This window comes from Notolepis coatsorum (assembly GCF_963971535.1).
Source record: "Notolepis coatsorum genome assembly, chromosome: 4".
Taxonomy (NCBI): domain Eukaryota; kingdom Metazoa; phylum Chordata; class Actinopteri; order Aulopiformes; family Paralepididae; genus Notolepis; species Notolepis coatsorum.
In genome coordinates, this window is record NC_140168.1 from 120,459,251 (window position 1) to 120,480,274 (window position 21,024).

Genomic DNA, 21,024 nt, shown 5'->3' on the forward strand with positions numbered 1-21,024 from the left:
TATAAATAAAAATGTACTACCTACCCCCCTCCCTATTTTTCGTTTATTTTCCTATGTCCTTTTTTTATTGAGTTGTTTATGAGGCTTACTCTGTTTATACTGCTTATTTTGTTTATGCTGAATATTTTGAATACAAATTGAATAAGCTGGAAGAGCTTGGGTGTCAAATGTCATTGACTATGTGAATCAAGTATATACTGTATGATCAATGCAACGTGATGTTCACTATGACACAAAATAAAATAAAGTTCAAAAAAAAAATATTGATTGATTGATTGATTTCTTCACCACCTGACCAGTGTGCTCATCCCAAGTGAGGTCCTCGGTAATGTGAACACAGAGGAACATGAAGTTGCCGACTCTCTCCACTGCATTGATGGGGTCCAGCCTTTCTCCCTCTCTCCTGGAGTCCATGACCAGCCTTGGTCTCGTCAAAGTATGCGGTGGAACAGTTTACCTACCACTATTCGAGAATGTCCAACTTTTAAACTCAAAGTAATTTTTTTTTTTTTTTTAACAATCATGTGACCATATATAGGACCTTTATGGTCTTGGTCCTTTTAGCTTTGTAGCCATGTATTTGTAAATTATTGTTCTTTGTTTTAACATGTTTTTATATTGCTCTGTTTTTGTATTTTATTTGTTTTGTTTTGGGGACTGAGGATGAAAATTAGCACCCCTTGCTAAATCCTGTGTATTTACAGTGCATTGTATGTATTGTCCATACATTAACACATGCTGTCCCTTCCAAATAAACGACTAAATGGAAATGGAACGTTGAGAGGTTGTTCACCCTGCACCATTGTGCCAGGTTGTCAATCTCTTCCCTGTAGGCCTCTTGTCGTTGGCGATTAGGCCTGTATCACTGTTGTGTCATGGGCAAACTTAATCACCATATTGGAGCTGTGCGTGGGTGTGTGTACAGGGAGTAGAGAAGGGGGCTCAGGACACAGCCCTGGGGGGCTCCTGTGCTGAGGGGCTGAGGTGTCGGGGTCCCAGCCTCACCACCTGGTGACGATACGACAGGAAGTCTAGAATCCAGCCGCACAGGTTGGGGGTTGGGTCCTAGATTCCTCAGTTTGGAGTCTGGTGGGAACTGTGGTGTTGAATGTTGAGCTGCAGTCAACAAACAGCATTCTCACGTTATCAGTTCCCTCCAGGTGGTTGAAGGGAGCTATGGCTATAGGAGTCAGTGTTGTGGCTATTGCATTGTTGGTGAAGCAAATTGGTGAGGGTCTTTTTCAGTGACCGTCAGTAGTCTGCTATAGATACATTTCTTAGTGTGCTTCTCAAAGCATTTTTCTCACTATTGAAGTGAGGCCAGTCATTCAGTTACATAATCATTTTCCTTTTTTTCCAGCGGCACGATGGTGGATGACTGGATGCAGGAGGGGACTGTGCGCTCAGAGAGGGAGAGGGAGAATAAGTCAGTGAACACGCCAGGCAGCTGCTCCGCACACGTTCTGAACACTCGGCCGGGGATGCCATCTGGTCTGGCTGCCTTGCGTACGTTGATGCTCTTGAATTCCTTGTGTACCTCAGCATTGGCGATGACCAGAGCACCGCTTGTTTTGGCAGTGGGGGAGGCTTCTCCTGGGAGGGTGGTGTTGTTAACCTCCAACTGGCCATAGATTACGGGGACTAACAAGACTAGTAACAAGGCCTGACCCAAGTCTTTTTGAATGGGTCACACATTATCATTGTTTTTCTTTCATATCTGAAGTCAATTAATGACAATTTTGTGATATAAAAATGCCATTTTCCCCACTTAGACCAGCCTCTATGCATGCGCAATCCAGTGGTTTTTGCCTTAATTACCGTGGCAACCACTCACTGCGGCCATTTCCAGCCTTTTGGCAGAGAAAGTGATTCATTTAAAAACGTCTTTTAAACTCACATTTCACCTCAAAATGCAGTAAATGATCATTTCACTAAACATAAAACCACATTAAATTGAATTAAGTTCAAGTTTGTTTATTAATTGTCACAATTAAATACACATACTTTACGGTGAAATGCTTGGTTCTGTATGAGCCCCTAAGAGTGTGCTTCAGTTCATAAAGTAAAAAAGTAAGTAAAGAGGAATATAAAATATACATATATACAATATACATTACAATATACAATCTAAAGTACAACCCAGGTACAATCTAAGTACAGTGAGTAAAAAAAATTTGTGAGGTACAATGCAGAAAATGAGCTACAAAACTTTAACACTTTGATTGCCCAACCCGAGTTTTCTCGGGTTTACCCCCCGCCGGTTGAATGCCCACTCACAAGAATTCTCGTATTTTTTTTATTAGCAATCTGAAATCATATTTCATCAACCGAGTCTACCGTTGGAAATTCAGCCACTCCAGGCGCTCAGATGTGAAAAAGCGCCCCCTATCGTCTCCCAGATGGTAATTCACCCTTTTGGATTGAACTCAATGAAAATGAATGAGAAAGAAAATCCCTGACTCCACATTTTACTTCTCACTCACGCAGCCGGGGTCGATCATCTCCAATAGTGAGCCTCAGAGCAGCGGGATTATGTGTTTTTACAGTATACACGGTGAATCAATAAAAGGATAGATTTTTTCAAATGGCGATCAGGAATTGGAATAATCCATTTGGATACCATCTGATCTCAGGTAAGGAATCTATGTTACCAGTCTTAGGATAATCAGACACGTTTTCACGGAAATATAAGCTTTTATGTGATTATGTGATATGGCTGATTGACTGGTCAGGAAATAGGAGAATCGATTTTCAGCTCGCGGCCAGAGCGTGCATGCATACACATATGTGACCGAGTCCAGGGTTTGTGACTACATGTCTCCATTTTCATTTTCCAGATTTTTCCAGATTGTAAAAGTACAGAATGTAAGCTTTCAAATGATGTGTCATACTTTGAAATATGAGAATGTTTTGAATATCATACCTATATTCATTTAAATCTTGTAACTCAGTCTGTTGTCTAAGGCGTCGGCTACACCTTTCGTATCATTTTCGTATCGTCGTCATATGCGTATCGCCGCGACGTCGTGCGCCTCGAGTCACACTTTCGTTTTTCTTCTTCGTTTTTGTCACCCGAGCACACTGATGTAGTACACTGCCAAAGCAGTAGGTGGCAAACATGAAGGCAATTTCAACCAATCAGAACTTGAATGTGCCTGCAAAGCAAATGTCAACAAGGCGGCCACCATCTTTTGCCTAGTTACCCAATGCAGCAATTCTTTTTCAGCAAAGCCTAATAAAAGTGCAATAAACAAAACGGATACATTCACTGTGTGTTCTTCTGCCTGTCATTTGTTGATGAAACAAAACTAACATCAACACAAGTGACCACCAAGAGCGGATAGTTTAGTCTAAAAAAAGATTGGTAGCATTGTTAGCTGCATGCTAACGTCAATAGAGTATGCCATTATAACAATATAGCATTGTGGCTAGAAGCTAACGTTAGCTCACGCTACTTAGCCAGCACCAAAACTGATGATATCGCGAGCTATCAGTAGTTAGATAACATTAGAGACAACGCTGTGTGTATTAAACAAAGGTGAATAGATGACTGGGCCATTTTGTTTAATGCTTGTTAAGTTGAAAGAGGAGCTCTGAGCTAACAGGGTCTGAATCCTGATAGCTCACGTTAGCCAGCTGCTCATGCAATCGGTAATGCTAGCAGAATGAATGGATGTAAACTTTATTTAACATATTGCATATGGGTACAATACAATACGGCTCAATACAAACAATTGTTAAGGGAATGCAGACTGTTGTAGCTTGGACTGGGGTCCTTATAACAATAACTTGACAACACATGGTAGCTGAAGCTATTTGGGACACGGCGCTATGTCCCAAACACACACACTGTTGTCACCGGAAGGGCACGCAGATGGTATCTACTGCGCATGGGCGTTTTCGCAACAACGGCTCCGTGCTGACTACACGCTGTTGTCGATGCGTTTTTTTTGCGTATCTCCAAACGCAAACACAATTTTGCGTTTCAGCCGTATCCACAAAAAAACGCCAAAAAACGCATTTCTGTGTAATAGGGACATCAAACGTCGTCAAAAACGTATAAAAAAACGCCAGGAATACACTAGTCTAACCATGGCCTCAAACACTCAAGGGGAGAAAACGCCTCTCAAAGATGTTCACACTTCAGCTAGTTTGGGGGGGGGGCGTGGACAACTACCCTCACCTGAATGCGTCCATCGTTAACGTTAATGACTCTCTCTGTGTGAATGCCTTTACCTGGCTCAGTGAATCTGAATCCCAACACGCAGCTCTATTCAGATGCAAAAAGAAACCCAGCCCCCACCTCTCCTCTGTGGAGAGCACAAACTGTGTTTCAAAATGGCCTTTTTTAAACACAGAATTCTTACAATTAGAGTTATTATATCTGTTCGCTGTTGTACTAAATATGTTCTTCAACTCTCGAACTGTAGTTATATATATAAAAAAAAAAAAAAAAACATCTTTTTTTATTGTGTCTATCTGTCATTTCACCCTGGCGACTTGTAGGCTACATCACCAGACTGGGTCACATATACTATCGATAATCTAGCGTTTATTTGAAAACGATTCATAAATAGGCAGAAAAATGACAACGTTCTAGAATATTCCAGTAAAGGCGATTATCATGGAATGTCTTCATTTTTCCATGAAAACGAGTGCTTTTCAAAATGCTAGAAAACGGAAATGAAGCGATAAAAAAACAATCTGCTACGACAATGTTGACTGGAAAATGAGTCTCCGGTAAGCGACGGGCAGATTAGACACATAGCCATAATTTAAAACATAGATTAGGCGATATTAACGTTAACATTGAAGTGGTGCTGGGCATTCAAGGAGGTAAAAAGGAATTAAGCTTGGGCAGTGAAAGTGTTATGGTAAGGTGCAAATGAGGTATGAATGTAGTGCAAATCTCTTTAATAATAGATAAATATAATGTAGTGTAGGGCTGGGCGATATGGCCTAAATATGATATCACAATATTTTCTGACGTTTCGGCGATACACGATACACATCACGATGTTTTTCCTTTTTTTCCTAAACAATTCATTATGAGGCTTACCAAGACAGTATTTGAGTTTGCAAGCTAACATTAAAGACAAAAGACTCATGCATTTAGCATTTTTATATTATATATTAGATTTAGATTATTGTATTCTTAGGTTATATATTTAGCATTTTACCCTTTCGTTTTTTTAGATTATATGTTAGATTAGATTTAGATTATTAGATTATATATTGTAACTATTTATTTATGTATACATTTATTATTTGAACGGCTTAAGGCTATATCTGTACTTGATGTTTGTTTGTTGTGTTGCATACTTGAAATAAACTTCAATCAAATCAAATCAAACCCCCGCTCTTAAAAACAAAAACCTGTCTTTAACCTAGCCATCTATAAAACATCATGCTAAAACTGTGAAACAAATGTCCTACTCCCCTAAAGAAAGAAATACATAGCAAACATGACTCAGTTATCCAATAGTGCTGCTGCTTTTTATTTAGTTAAAATCTTTTAGTTAATAAGACTAAAAGACTACAATATGACTACAACGGTTTCATGGCGGCTTCCTGTCCTTGCCGGAAGTGCGTCGGATACCTAAGTTAACTTAACGTTAAATGTTCAACAACAGAACAGATTGCTGCTAATTAAACACTTCATGGAAACGGAGTAACGTTAACGTTATGTCGAGTTCATACGTGTAGTGTAGTATGAACTCGACATAACATTAACATTACTCCATGTCCACTCTTGCGTCGCAGATGGATGGTACACTATGTTAGCTCCGTAGCTAATCCGCTCATAGACTAATTTATCGATAGCAGTACTGTTAACGTCGGAGCTTATCAATACTCCTGGGTTTCGGGGGGCATCCCTAGCACCCTAGCATCCCTAGCACCTAACACTGGCCCCTGTAAATATCCTAACCCAACCCCCTCCAATGTACAGTCATTTACCTAGTATGGTTTTGTCAATAGTCCAATGTACAATTTTGTTTGTTTGTACAGTGTCTCCTCCCCCCACCCCTCAATGTACAGTTTTACTTGTTTATACAGTGTGCCCCCCCCCCCCAACCACCTCCAATGTAAATGACCCAGTATGGTTGTCAATATCCCAATGTACCCAACCCCCCCCACCCAACCTCCTCCAATGTACAGTTTCTACGTCAAATGTATATACTCCCTTTTCTTGACTCCTTCTGTATCACAAACAGTACTGTATTTGCAAATCTGGTATGTCATAAATGTATAGATGTAGCAGTACTGACTATCTGTATGTCATGTATGTCATATATGTCCTGATGAATTGAAAATGGGGGACCCTGATGTAAACAAGACGAAAGTCTTTCTCTGGTCTGCATCCCCTTAACAATTGTGTGTATTGAGCTGTACTGTATTGTACCCATTCTGCAATCTGTTAATAAAGTTTTCAATCAATCAATCAATCAAACCGAACCACCGCTTCTCTGTCTCTGGCTAGGTGTGTGCGCTTGCGTGCGTGTATGTGCGTGTAGATGACGTAATTTGGGCAAGTGTGTGTGTGACTGACTTTTTTTTCTGCGAGAGAGAGAGAGGAAAGCATTTAGCACTGCGCTTGTAAGTCTCATCTCAGCCGCGGCGGCCTCTAACGCGAGGGCAAAACATCACGATATCCACGATACGTTTAAAAAGTGTATCGTTAATGAACTGTACCCGATATTTATATAATATCGTCATATCGCCCAGCCCTAATGTAGTGTTAAAGTGTCTAAAGTGAGTGTTAGTTTAAAAGTGAGTGTGTGCATGTGGATGTGTGTGCAATGAGTGTAGATGATGGGTTGTTACATAATCATTGAGCATCCTGATGGCCTGGGGATAGAAGCTCCCAAAGAATGACTCTCTGAATATGTAGCAACTAGCTTCGTTGTTGCCGCCCATCTCGAGTGCTACGGATCCCCCCCATTTCAAAACCCCTGCAGTGCCCTGGCTCCTGATATAGACTGTCTCTGCCGGCACGTCCGTCCTGCGGCGAGGCGGCTCTATGCTGTGGCAGTGGACAGACTAAAACAGACCTGTCAGACTCAGGCAGAAAGGAATGTAATCCTGGTCAGAACAACAGGGCAGACTACAATATATTTGCATTTGTTAGCCATGCTAGCGGTCTAAACAATCAATCCATGCCAAAGCTAGATAATGTAAAAGGTGAAAGACTCACACTCACAGGCTCACAGTGTCATGTGAATGAATGTGTGTGTCTCTAAGACCAGACCATATTAGGCGCTCATGCGCCGGAAGTAGGTCATTCCAGGTATGCTACCGAAACAACGCTGTGGGTGTGTGTCTACGAGAAGCAAATAAACACAACAACCTATGGAGTTAAAGCAAGTCGTCAAGAGTGTTTATTATATCGGTCATAACTTGAACATGGTGTCAGAAGTAAACCAGTGACGATGGCCAAGTTTAACCCTCCCGACAACTTTGATTTCACTCGCCCAGAACTGTGGCCGGAGTGGAGGCAACGGTTCCAACGCTACCGGCTAGCCACAAAGCTAGACAGGGAGGATGGACCTGTGCAGGTTAGCACGTTGCTATATGCGCTCGGCAAGGAGGCTGAGCAAGTTTTTAACACGTTGCATTTCAAGGAGGGCGAGGACGTTGATGACAATGACAACTATGAGGTTGTGTTGGACAAGTTGAATAGTTATTTCATTCCGAAAGTAAACATTATCCACGAACGTGCTCGTTTTTACCTCCGCTCGCAAAAGAGGGCCGAGTCTGCGGAGGAATACATCCGGACGCTCTACGAGCTGGCCGAGACCTGTCAGTTTGGTCCGGTGAAGATAGAAAATATTCGGGATAAACTGGTGATAGGAATCCTGGATAAAGAGATGTCAGAAAAGCTACAATTAATGGCAGATCTGACGCTGGAGAAAGCCGTCGAGATGGTGAGACAGTCTGAGCAGATAAAGGGGCAAGTTAGCCAACAAGCTAGAGCGGGCTCGGGAGATGCAGCATTCCTCAGTGAGGTCACACACAGCTGTTGTAACTGCGGAGATGCTACATTCCTGAGTGAGGTCAGACACAATGTGCGCGCTGCGCCTTTCCAACAAAACAGAGGGCGGGGAAGAGCGCGGGGCAGTGGCGGCTTCCAAGCAGCAGGGCATCGCGATGGTGGTGCTACAGGAACGAAGTGTTTTAGGTGTGGAAGGGACCACCCGAACAACGTGCAGTGTCCAGCCAGGCAGGCAAAATGCAGACACTGCCAGAAGATTGGACACTTTGCCGTTGTGTGCCGCTCTGCAAGAGTGAATGAGCTGACAACAATGGAGCAGCAGGATGACAGTTACAGTGAAGGACACTTCCTTGGTGAGATAAAAACAAAAAACCTCTACGTGACAGATTCCAATAGGCCATGGACTGTTAAACTGAACGTCTGTGACACTCCTCTCACCTTCAAAATTGACACTGGTGCAGACGCCAGTGTGATTTTAGATGACACCTACCATCAGCTCAAACACCTGCCCCAGTTATCCAGTGACTTCACAGCTTTCGACAGACCCGGAGGTAGACTTGAATGTCTAGGACTGTTCACTACCACATCTAAGTACAAGGGCCGGCAATATAAGTTCAACATCCATGTGATTAAGACAGCAAATGGCAGCAACCTGTTAGGCCGTGATGTTGCGGTGGCAATGGGACTGGTGAAGAGAGTGGAGGAGGTACAGGGCACATTCGGGGCGGATCTGGGCCTCTTGAAAATAAAACCTGTGAGAATATGCCTGCGGGACGATGCTGTCCCATACAGCATTAACACAGCGAGGAGAGTGTCTGCTCCTCTGCTTCCCAAAGTCAAGAAGGAGCTGGAGAGGATGCTCAAGTGCGGCGTCATAGAGGAGATCAGTGAGCCAACAGAGTGGTGTGCTCCCATGGTTCCAGTCCCCAAGAAAACTGATGATGTGAGGATCTGTGTTGATCTAAAACGACTGAACACGGCTGTGAAGAGGGAGAGATATGTTCTGCCCACCATAGATGACATATTACCAAAGCTGGCGGAGTCTCGAGTGTTCTCCCTGCTCGACGCGGAAAGTGGTTTCTGGCAAATTCCACTAGAGAGAGAAACAGCTAAACTGACCACATTCATCACCCCAGTGGGTAGATTATTTTTTAAGCGGCTTCCTTTCGGGATCTCCAGTGCACCAGAGATATTTCAGAGAGAAATGTCTCGGATGTTCAGAGGCCAAGAGGGAGTGGAGGTGTACATGGACGACATCCTTGTCCATGGTGCAGATGATAAGGAGCACGAGGAGAGACTCCAGAATGTTCTGCGTATCCTGGAGAGTGCAGGTCTAAAGCTCAACGACAAGAAGTGCGTTCTGCGCCAAAGGCAGCTGAGCTACTTGGGGCATCGAATTGACAGTGAGGGCATCCAGCCTGACCCCTCAAAAGTAAGCGCCATCACAGAGCTACAGCCACCAAGTGACGTGCCAGGCTTAAGAAGGTTCCTAGGCATGGTCCATTATCTCGGGCGCTTCTTGCCTAACTTATCGGAAGTGATAAAGCCACTCAACGACCTGCTGAAGTGCGAGGCTGTGTGGATGTGGGACGCAGCACAAGACAACGCATTCCACAAGGTAAAGCAACTCCTCTCCACCGCACCTACACTGGCATTCTATGATGTAAACAAACCTACCATAGTGAGTTCAGATGCAAGCAGCTACGGGCTGGGCAGTGTACTGCTACAGAGACACTCAGATGGACTGAAACCCGTAGCATTCTGTTCAAGGACACTAACTGATGCTGAGAAGCGCTACGCGCAAATAGAGAAGGAGTGTCTAGCTGCTGTTTGGGCCTGTGAAAGATTTTCCACTTACCTCTATGGCCTAGACAGCTTCATAGTCCATACAGACCACAAACCGCTGGTCCCTCTGATCAACAACAAGGACCTCGATAGAGTTCCCCTGCGGTGCCAACGATTGCTGATGCGTCTGATGAAGTACAACCCCATTGCAGAGTACGTGCCTGGGAAAACACTGACAGTAGCTGACACACTTTCCAGGCAGCCATTGTCTGTAATTCTGAGTGAAGTGTCAGAACTAACCTCTGATGTTTCAGCGTTCGAGGACGCAGCTCATGCAGCGTGGCCAGTGTCGCCGTCCAAACTGGACCGGATCAAGCGTGCGTGGACTACGACCTTCTGGTGGTGAGCAGACTGATCACAGATGGATGGCCGAAGCACGTGAGCAGTGTACCAGCACAAGGCAAGGCATATCACCACTGCAGTAACAGCCTGTCATTATCAAGGGGTCTTGTGCTGTACGGAGACCGCATCGTGATTCCTCACAGTATGAGGAAAGAGATACTCAACCGGTTGCATGACGGGCACCAGGGCATCACCAAGTGCAGGGAACGGGCACGCATGAGTGTGTGGTGGCCCGGGCTGGAGAGAGAGGTCCAGGAACTGGTGACGAAATGTCCCGAGTGCATGCAGGTCAGACCTACACAGAGGAAGGAGCCTCTGATTACAACGCCACTACCACAGAGGCCCTGGCAGGCGATCGGGGCGGACATCTGTGAGTACGAGAAAGAAAACTACTTGGTAGTTGTTGACTATTATTCTCGCTACATAGAAATAGCTCATCTACCAAACATGAAGAGTGAGACCACAATTGCTCATCTGAAAAATATCTTCGCCAGGTGGGGTTGTCCAGATGAGCTTCACACTGATAATGCTAAACAGTTCACAAGCAAAATGTTTGATAGTTTCACTGTGACATATGACTTTAAACTCATCACCTCTAGTCCTCACTATCCTCAGGCCAACGGTGGGGCTGAGAGAGCAGTGCAGACTGCGAAGAGGATCCTACGGCAGGATGACCCGTTTCTGGCTCTCATGAGCTACAGAGCTACACCAATACAAGCCACGGGTGCCAGTCCTGCACAGCTGATGATGGGCCGCCAGATCAAGACGACGGTGCCTACAGTCGATAAAGTGCTGTTGCCTGTGTGGCCCGACTTCGCTAAGGTGCGTGAAGCTGACGCCAGGGCGAAAAGGAGCTACAGGCATGCTTACAACCGACGCTATGGTGCCAGAGCACTTCCACCTCTCAGGCCAGGGCAGAGCGTGGCAGTGAAACTCGACGGTGAGTCTGGCTGGACGACAGCAGCAACGGTTCAGCAGCCACACTCAGCTCCGAGGTCCTATCTGATCCAGACAGACCACGGAACCTTGCGGAGGAACAGGCGCCACATACGACCTACATTCCTTCCTGGAGAGGCAGAGGACATGCAGGTGAGCGAGCAACCGTCACCACCCCAGCTTACACCTCCGAGTGACGTCACGCCGCTCTGCACCCCGTCCTCTCTGGAGTGGAGGAAAGCCATGGTGATCGACGACGACGACGTAGACGACGAGATCATCGTCAAGGTTTCGGCTCTTGGAGAGGCCGTGTCACCTGCTAGGGAGCCTGTTTCCCCTGTTCGTGAGACTGTCCCGGCGCCGGCGGGGCCTGCGAATAGTCTTCCAGAACCAACTCGGGTGACTTCCAGGGGCAGAGTCATCCGTCCACCTGAGAGGTTTAAAGACTTTGTGTGTTATTAGACATGTGGCTTGCCTCAATGGAGCAGAATAACCTCCGGCAGCTACAGAGGTGACTGGGTTGTCTACCCCATACCCTCAGTAAAAAAAAAGTAACACACAATGTTGGTTTATATTCTATTGTGACTTTCTCTGTTAAAAAAAAAAGAGAAAAAGAAGAGGAGAAAAGAGGAAATGGGGAAAGGAAGTATTGTTATTATGACACTTTGGTTAATGGCACTTTTCTATTTATTATTATAGCACTTTGATTAATGGCACTTTGATATTTAAAAAAAAAATAACTGATTGATATTGTGGTTACAGTATTACCTTGCACTTCTAAGAGCTCAGATTATTTGCTCGTTTGAGAGGACACTGCACTAATTTTGTATTCAACAGTATACACTGTCTCTGACTCAAAGAAAGGGAGATGTCATGTGAATGAATGTGTGTGTCTCTAAGACCAGACCATATTAGGCGCTCATGCGCCGGAAGTAGGTCATTCCAGGTATGCTACCGAAACAACGCTGTGGGTGTGTGTCTACGAGAAGCAAATAAACACAACCTATGGAGTTAAAGGAGATCGTCAAGAGTGTTTATTATATCGGTCATAACTTGAACACACAGCCATGCTGATTTGGCAAAATGACATCCGTTTTCGTTTTAAAACTACTCAGGGGAGTGTCATGGTTTCTCCATAGAGCCCCGTTCTACTTCTTTTGGCGGAGCAGCTCGTGCAGGTCCGGGGTAACTTAGTCACGTGACTCAGTGGGTATTGCTGATTGGCGTGATTTTTTTTAGTTTTTATTATCTACTTTTTCTCCTTCTTTTTCTGTGATTTTTCTCCCCATCCCAATTTACCTCTCGTGCCAATTCTCCCTCCCCTGTCCTGATTGTTGCTCGCATATGCCCCCCACTGGCCGGTTGTAGGGAGGATAGAAGCCTTGCATCACATGTCCCCTCCGATACATGTGGAGGCAGCCTGTCACATCTTTGCTGTGCAGGCGCCCCAACAGACCTGTAGGAGTCGCTGTTCACAACGACCAGACTACCACCCTTCGACTTCCCACCGCTAACTCTGCAAATTGAGTCAGTATGACGGTCAGCCCAAGCCGGAGGCAACGCCGACAGCCGGATTCGAACCCGGTGTCTCTTGCGTTGGTGACGAGCGCAATGTCCGCTGCGCCACCCAGCCGCTCTGGCTCGAACATGTTTGTGCACTTTTGGCAGATAGAAGCATGTTAGATATCTCTAAATGGAGATAATGCATCTCTGTCATTTTTGTCTAGTGACCTCAAACTAATTACCTAAACCCGACATGTCTCTCCTCCAGCAGAATGGCTTTTCAAATTATGCGTTTCATGGGGAAAACGGTGTTGTATCTACTCGACATCAGAAGTTCTTAGTTGACCATTCAGGCGGTAGAACATTTGGATCTAGTGCTTAATAAAGACCAAGGCATAATATGTGCGTGAATATTCTGCTGATGCCAAAGATGAGCTAATAATTTTCCAGGAAAAGAAAATCAGCATGAATCCCATGTCGACAAATCAGTTAAGAGACTGTGGGGGTGTAGGCCAACAAGGTCACGATGCAATTAAATTCTTTGTGCATTAAAATTGTTTTCATACCACAGAGATATCATACGAAAAATACACATTTTATGTGTGTGCGTGAATATCGTGTCCTTCACTTCTTCCTCCCACTCTACGCTGACAGGATGCCAAGGGTTTTAGACGACAAACGGGAACAATTTCAGACCTTGGGAAGAGAAGGAAAGTCATCAATAAACGTTTTATATTGTAAATATTTTCTAATTGTCGATTCCGGTAATCAGAACCCCACCCTAGTTACATACAAATGCCTGTCATCAGAATCCATTATTCTGCATCTACTAATCTGATGTTCTGGGAGGGGATGGGAGGGTGTAGACTACCACATGCCTCCTCTGTCGGTCTGGGGAGGGTTTAGACTACCACATGTCTCCTCTGTCGGTCTGGGGAGGGTGTAGACTACCACATGCCTCCTCTGTCGGTCTGGGGAGGGTGTAGACTACCACATGTCTCCTCTGTCGGTCTGGGGAGGGTGTAGACTACCACATGTCTCCTCTGTCGGTCTGGGGAGGGTGTAGACTACCACATGCCTCCTCTGTCCGTCTGGGGAGGGTGTAGACTACCACATGTCTCCTCTGTCGGTCTGGGGAGGGTGTAGACTACCACATGTCTCCTCTGTCGGTCTGGGGAGGGTGTAGACTACCACATGTCTCCTCTGTCGGTCTGGGGAGGGTGTAGACTACCACATGCCTCCTGTGTTGGTCTGGGGAGGGTGCAGACTACCACATGTCTCCTCTGTCGACCTGGGGAGGGTGTAGACTACCACATGTCTCCTCTGTCGACCTGGGGAGGGTGTAGACTACCACATGTCTCCTCTGTCGACCTGGGGAGGGTGTAGACTACCACATGTCTCCTCTGTCGGTCTGGGGAGGGTGTAGACTACCACATGTCTCCTCTGTCGACCTGGGGAGGGTGTAGACTACCACATGTCTCCTCTGTCGACCTGGGGAGGGTGTAGACTACCACATGTCTCCTCTGTCGGTCTGGGGAGGGTGTAGACTACCACATGTCTCCTCTGTCGGTCTGGGGAGGGTGTAGACTACCACATGCCTCCTCTGTCGGTCTGGGGAGGGTTTAGACTACCACATGTCTCCTCTGTCGGTCTGGGGAGGGTGTAGACTACCACATGTCTCCTCTGTCGGTCTGGGGAGGGTGTAGACTACCACATGTCTCCTCTGTCGGTCTGGGGAGGGTGTAGACTACCACATGTCTCCTCTGTCGGGCTGGGGAGGGTGTAGACTACCACATGCCTCCTCTGTCGGTCTGGGGAGGGTGTAGACTACCACATGCCTCCTCTGTCCGTCTGGGGAGGGTGTAGACTACCACATGTCTCCTCTGTCGGTCTGGGGAGGGTGTAGACTACCACATGCCTCCTGTGTCGGTCTGGGGAGGGTGCAGACTACCACATGTCTCCTCTGTCGACCTGGGGAGGGTGTAGACTACCACATGTCTCCTCTGTCGACCTGGGGAGGGTGTAGACTACCACATGTCTCCTCTGTCGACCTGGGGAGGGTGTAGACTACCACATGTCTCCTCTGTCGGTCTGGGGAGGGTGTAGACTACCACATGTCTCCTCTGTCGGCCTGGGGAGGGTGTAGACTACCACATGTCTCCTCTGTCGACCTGGGGAGGGTGTAGACTACCACATGTCTCCTCTGTCGGTCTGGGGAGGGTGTAGACTACCACATGTCTCCTCTGTCACTCTGGGGAGGGTGTAGACTACCACATGTCTCCTCTGTCGGCCTGGGGAGGGTGTAGACTACCACATGTCTCCGCTGTTGGTCTGGGGAGGGTGTAGACTACCACATGCCTCCTCTGTCACTCTGGGGAGGGTGTAGACTACCACATGTCTCCTCTGTCGGCCTGGGGAGGGTGTAGACTACCACATGTCTCCGCTGTTGGTCTGGGGAGGGTGTAGACTACCACATGCCTCCTCTGTTGGTCTGGGGAGGGTGTAGACTACCACATGTCTCCTCTGTCGGCCTGGGGAGGGTGTAGACTACCACATGCCTCCTCTGTTGGTCTGGGGAGGGTGTAGACTACCACATGTCTCCACTGTCGGCCTGGGGAGGATGTAGAACTACCACATGTCTCCTCTGTCGGTCTGGGGAGGGTGTAGACTACCACATGTCTCCTCTGTTGGTCTGGGGAGGGTGTAGACTACCACATGTCTCCTCTGTCGGTCTGGGGAGGGTGTAGACTACCACATGTCTCCTCTGTTGGCCTGGGGAGGGTGTAGACTACCACATGTCTCCTCTGTCGGTCTGGGGAGGGTGTAGACTACCACATGTCTCCTCTGTGGGTCTGGGGAGGGTGTAGACTACCACATGTCTCCTCTGTCGGTCTGGGGAGGGTGTAGACTACCACATGTCTCCTCTGTCGGTCTGGGGAGGGTGTAGACTACCACATGTCTCCTCTGTCGGCCTGGGGAGGGTGTAGACTACCACATGTCTCCTCTGTCGGTCTGGGGAGGGTGTAGACTACCACATGTCTCCTCTGTCGGCCTGGGGAGGGTGTAGACTACCACATGTCTCCTCTGTCGGCCTGGGGAGGGTGTAGACTACCACATGTCTCCTCTGTCGGCCTGGGGAGGGTGTAGACTACCACATGTCTCCTCTGTCGGTCTGGGGAGGGTGTAGACTACCACGTGTCTCCTCTGTCGGTCTGGGGAGGGTGTAGACTACCACATGTCTCCTCTGTCGACCTGGGGAGGGTGTAGACTACCACATGTCTCCTCTGTAGGCCTGGGGAGGGTGTAGACTACCACATGTCTCCTCTGTTGGTCTGGGGAGGGTGTAGACTACCACATGTCTCCTCTGTCGGTCTGGGGAGGGTGTAGACTACCACATGTCTCCTCTGTCGGCCTGGGGAGGGTGTAGACTACCACATGCCTCCTCTGTCGGCCTGGGGAGGGTGTAGACTACCACATGTCTCCTCTGTCCGTCTGGGGAGGGTGTAGACTACCACATGTCTCCTCTGTCCGTCTGGGGAGGGTGTAGACTACCACATGCCTCCTCTGTCGGTCTGGGGAGGGTGTAGACTACCACATGCCTCCTCTGTCAGTCTGGGGAGGGTGTAGACTACCACATGTCTCCTCTGTCAGTCTGGGGAGGGTGTAGACTACCACATGTCTCCTCTGTCGGTCTGGGGAGGGTGTAGACTACCACATGTCTCCTCTGTCGGCCTGGGGAGGGTGTAGACTACCACATGTCTCCTCTGTTGGTCTGGGGAGGGTGTAGACTACCACATGTCTCCTCTGTCGGCCTGGGGAGGGTGTAGACTACCACATGTCTCCTCCGTCGACCTGGGGAGGGTGTAGACTACCACATGTCTCCTCTGTCGACCTGGGGAGGGTGTAGACTACCACATGTCTCCTCTGTCGGCCTGGGGAGGGTGTAGACTACCACATGTCTTCTCTGTCGGCCTGGGGAGGGTGTAGACTACCACATGTCTCCTCTGTCGGTCTGGGGAGGGTGTAGACTACCACATGTCTCCTCTGTCGGTCTGGGGAGGGTGTAGACTACCACATGCCTCCTCTGTTGGTCTGGGGAGGGTGTAGACTACCACATGTCTCCTCTGTTGGTCTGGGGAGGGTGTAGACTACCACATGTCTCCTCTGTCGGTCTGGGGAGGGTGTAGACTACCACATGTCTCCTCTGTAGGCCTGGGGAGGGTGTAGACTACCACATGCCTCCTCCGATACATGCAGAGTCGCCAGCCGTTTATTTTCACCTGACAGCGAGGAGTTTCACTGGGAGAGCGTAACACACGTGGAGGTTCACGGGCTGGGCGATATGGCAAAAAATCATATCGCGATAACGATATGATAATGTTATCATATCATTCGATATCGATAATTATCAAAATTGTTATAAGTATAAAAAAAAATTATAAAAAAATGTAAACAACAGATGTATGTTTATTTTGCAGCAATTCTTTGTCGTTGCCGCCATCTTTAGTGTTACATCCCCTCACCCTCCAGTTCTCAGGCTGCAGCTGGTTTAAAAGCTAAAGTAAACAGGCTTCTCTGCTGGCTGTGGCTCCAGAGGAGTTGAACAGTTCTGGCTCTGCTCGTTTCTTTTCTATCTTTTGGCGCTTTTTTGGTGCAGGCAAGAAAGACAAGTCTGTCCACTGTCTCTGGTTTTAAAACTGCCCTGTTGCAGGTAAAAAAAAATATATATATATATATATTTTTTTTTTCTCTCGATATATATTTTTTTCTTTCTCAACATATCTGAATCATAGGCCCATGAACTAACTCCACCACCCATCACCAGAAATAAACCCCTTTGTATATTGAATAATGGAGAGGATAGCGTAGGTGAATGAATCTGTCAGTAGGCATAGATGAACAATACGGCAAGGGGACGGTCACTCTCTGACATGACAGGTTTATGGCAAATAGGCTACATCTCGGCCTACGTATGTGGGATATCCCAGAGAACGCTCCCCCCCCCCCCCCTTCCTACCTTGAGTCTTCCTGTACCTCACTGGAGTTTCTTTTTGACAATTCCAAGGGAATAGCTACAGTGAAGGAAGGGGGAAATTATTTAAAGGGGTTATGCACTGCTATTCCTAGCACTATTTGGGCAACTTTACACAATTCCTGTTAGTCTATTGAAGACATTTGTAAGGTTTTTTTCAAAAAAATTCATTGTTTTATATTTCTAATCAAGTACTCGAAACCATCATTTTTCAGCCTCAAGAAATCAGGCTGTTATGGCCTGGCTCCGCCCATAAGCACTTTGAGTGACAGTCAGACCACAGTCTGCACTGGTAGAGGGAGGGAGGGAGGGGGGGGGGAGAGAGAGAGAGTTCAGTTCAGTTCAGAGTTTTTATTTGCCACATGGAATAATACAATCATAGTTTCTTCATTAAAAAATCATAAATAGTAATTCCATGGACAAAAGGAGCAGGAAGAAGAATAAATCATATAGTTACCTGCCCCTTATTCCTAAACTAACATGTATTTTCTTAATGGTCGGCGTATAACCTTATTTACACAAATAATCATTTATACCATGAGAGAGAGAGAGAGAGAGAGAGAGAGAGAGAGAGAGAGAGAGAGGCTCTCTCTTCCTTTCTCTCCCTCCAAAGCGCACGGCCCCGCAGCTCCACTCGCTGATGAGACGGGGCAACTTTTTTCTTTTCTTTCTTTCAATCTCCCGTGTGGCGCGCGGCCGGCAGGTACCCCCCCCCCCCCCCCCCCCCCCCCCCCCAAGTGCCCGCTCTCTCTCCCTCCCTCCCTCCCTCTCTCTTCCTTTCTCTCCTTTCTCTCCCACTCGGCTCTCGCTGATGAGACGGGGCAACTTTTTTCTTTTCTTTCTTTCAATCTCCCGTGTGGCGCGCGGCCGGCAGGTACCACCCCCCCCCCCCCCAAGTGCCCCCTCTCTCTCCCTCCCTCCCTCTCTCTTCCTTTCTCTCCTTTCTCTCCCTCTCGGCTCTCTCTTCCTTTCTCTAGAATGGGGGCGGGCATTAGCTCCAACCACAGAGCCAATCGCATCACTGTGCGCTATCCACAGCGCCCAGTGACGTGACTCGGGACTTCAAATCAAAATGACCCGGAACAGAGGGACTGGGCTGAAACGGAGCAATCCGCCAATATGGTATTTAGACCCTAAAACACATTGATACGAACTCCTATTACTATAATACAATGCTAGAGACTGAAAAATGACATTTATAATGCATGGGACCTTTAAGGTAACAATTTTAAATCAATAAATATTGGAAATAAAAGTGCGGCATGAATGCTGGAAAGAAGTGAGCGTGTTTCCATTTGGTTATGAATGAACAGGAGCAATGTTTCGACAAAAGGAAGAAAAATCACATCCTTGAAGACGTGTGGATTGGGTTTTGTAGACATTGAAGGAGTTTTGTGGACTGTGACCGGTAGATTAGAGTAGATAGACCCTAGTGTTATGGCGCCATCTGCTGTCAATTTAGTGCCACTGCATGAGAATGCAACAATTTATTTTTCTCTCTCTCTCATTAGAATAGAATAGAATAGAATAGAAATACTTTAATCATCGCGAGGGAAATTTGACACTACAAATCGCTCACAGTAAACATTTAGACAGAACAAAGTCACGAATAAGAATAATGAAACAAGTTTCCTAAGAATAAGAATAAAATAGGCCTAAGAATAAGATAATAATAATAGAGTACGGACCTGGATTCACATTTTGTATGTTATGTATTTATACACCGAAGCAACTCACTGACAATCGACGGTGTTATTAGATCCATAGCTATAATATAAAATATAGGTTTAGCTCTACAAACAATGTGAGCGTTTACATGGGGTTAATCAGGCATGCGTTGTTCATGGGACGGGGTAGCACGGTGTGCCACCCCATGATAAGTACTCGCTATTTGCATATCAATAGCACCGGTCGTCAGGTGTGTTAAATACGTTCTCAGACACATTCACACCTAACTTGTTGTGAAGACGTGTTACATTCCATTCGTAGAGGCAATTAGGCACTGTCTTTAGTCTGTGCCCAAGCGAGGGGACATTAAATGCGCATTCGCGGGCGCGCGTGCACGTGGTGCGTGTCACCCCAGATGATTTCAATAACGCACCACTGGGGTTAATGGACGGCAAGGCCAGATGCACTTCCCAGAAGGGGCGTGGCACCCAATGTGTTAATAGGGGGGGGTACAATTCAAAGACAGATCCTCCTTTATCTCCGTCTATGGGCTGTCGTTCTACTGATCCTGCCTCCTCACTTGCCTCCTCCTCCACCCCTATGCTCTGAAGATACCCAGTCCCCCAGAGTGAGTTATCTACTGTGACTGATACAGGCTGTCCCCTTCGCAACTCATTTATGTTGGATAAAAAAATTTAAAAAAACATTGGAAAATGAGAATGTAATTGGAAAGCTGAGCAGCTTCTCTTCTTTTCTGACCGATACAGGCTTAACGCTCTCCCACATTACCCTTATTCAAATGGCTTTTACTTTGAAACGTCCAGTGACTTCCATTATGGTTTTTAGTAGGGCTGTCTTAAATACTTCGAAGCTTCGTTCGATTCGAATGGGAAAACAAAATTCGAATATATTAAAAAAGAAAAATAATAATAATTCAAATTTTCATCCCCCCTCCCACCTGCAAACTCTTGCGCCTCCAATGCAACGAACGTCATATGCCTCATTAACTCTGCCTCTCTTTGTTAACTACAACAAGCAATGTTGTTTGTTATTTAAGATGAGGTCGGACTCGGCACTGACAGATGTGTTCATTGTGCTGCTTTTATAAAGCCTCAAATGACGGCTTACAATATTTCATAAAAGCAATATTTCATAAAAGCAAAGTGTTTCATTTGTCTAAGATTTAAAAAGGTTTAAACTTTACAGCACTGACAATTTTCTATATTATTTTTTATAGTGTCCTGACCCATATAAAAACATGTCTTCATAAAAAATTAAGTCGAATTCTGCCTTCGTCTCTATTAACACTTTGACTGCCTAAAAACGCTTTACAGCGTCATTCCCGGCCATGCTCAAGTTGCAGAGGACGCTTTACAGCGTCTTTAATATCAATATTTTAAAAATCTGGAATCGGATTCATATTTCCCCTCCGCTGGCCTGAGATCCACCAGGAGGACCCACTGAGCTCTCTGGCGGTTCAGGAGCGCCATCTGGTGGCCGATCGGCGCAACCGCTTAACAGGAAGCGCAGTAGAGGTTTTGCTGGTCGGCCGTATTACTTCCGGGCACTCGGTATAGGTTCCGGCACTCTAGCTCGTCACACTACATAGCGATCGATTGCCAATAACTCGATAAACAACATGATTTGGACGTATATACCATTATACAAGCTGGAGATGGACCGGGTAAAAATATATCCCATAATG

General features: G+C 46.5%; 1 protein-coding gene across 1 annotated transcript in view; it reads right to left on the reverse strand.

Moving 5' to 3' along the window:
• hdac8 (histone deacetylase 8) overlaps positions 1-21,024 on the reverse strand; it is a 111,961-nt gene that overhangs the window by 86,272 nt on the left and 4,665 nt on the right. Inside the window, exons 4-5 of the mRNA XM_084312086.1 lie at positions 16,900-16,918; positions 1,459-1,621 (exon numbers count right to left, since the gene is read on the reverse strand). Of these exons, the coding sequence (XP_084168212.1) occupies positions 1,459-1,621; positions 16,900-16,918 (182 nt within the window). The remainder of the gene's footprint in view (positions 1-1,458; positions 1,622-16,899; positions 16,919-21,024) is intronic.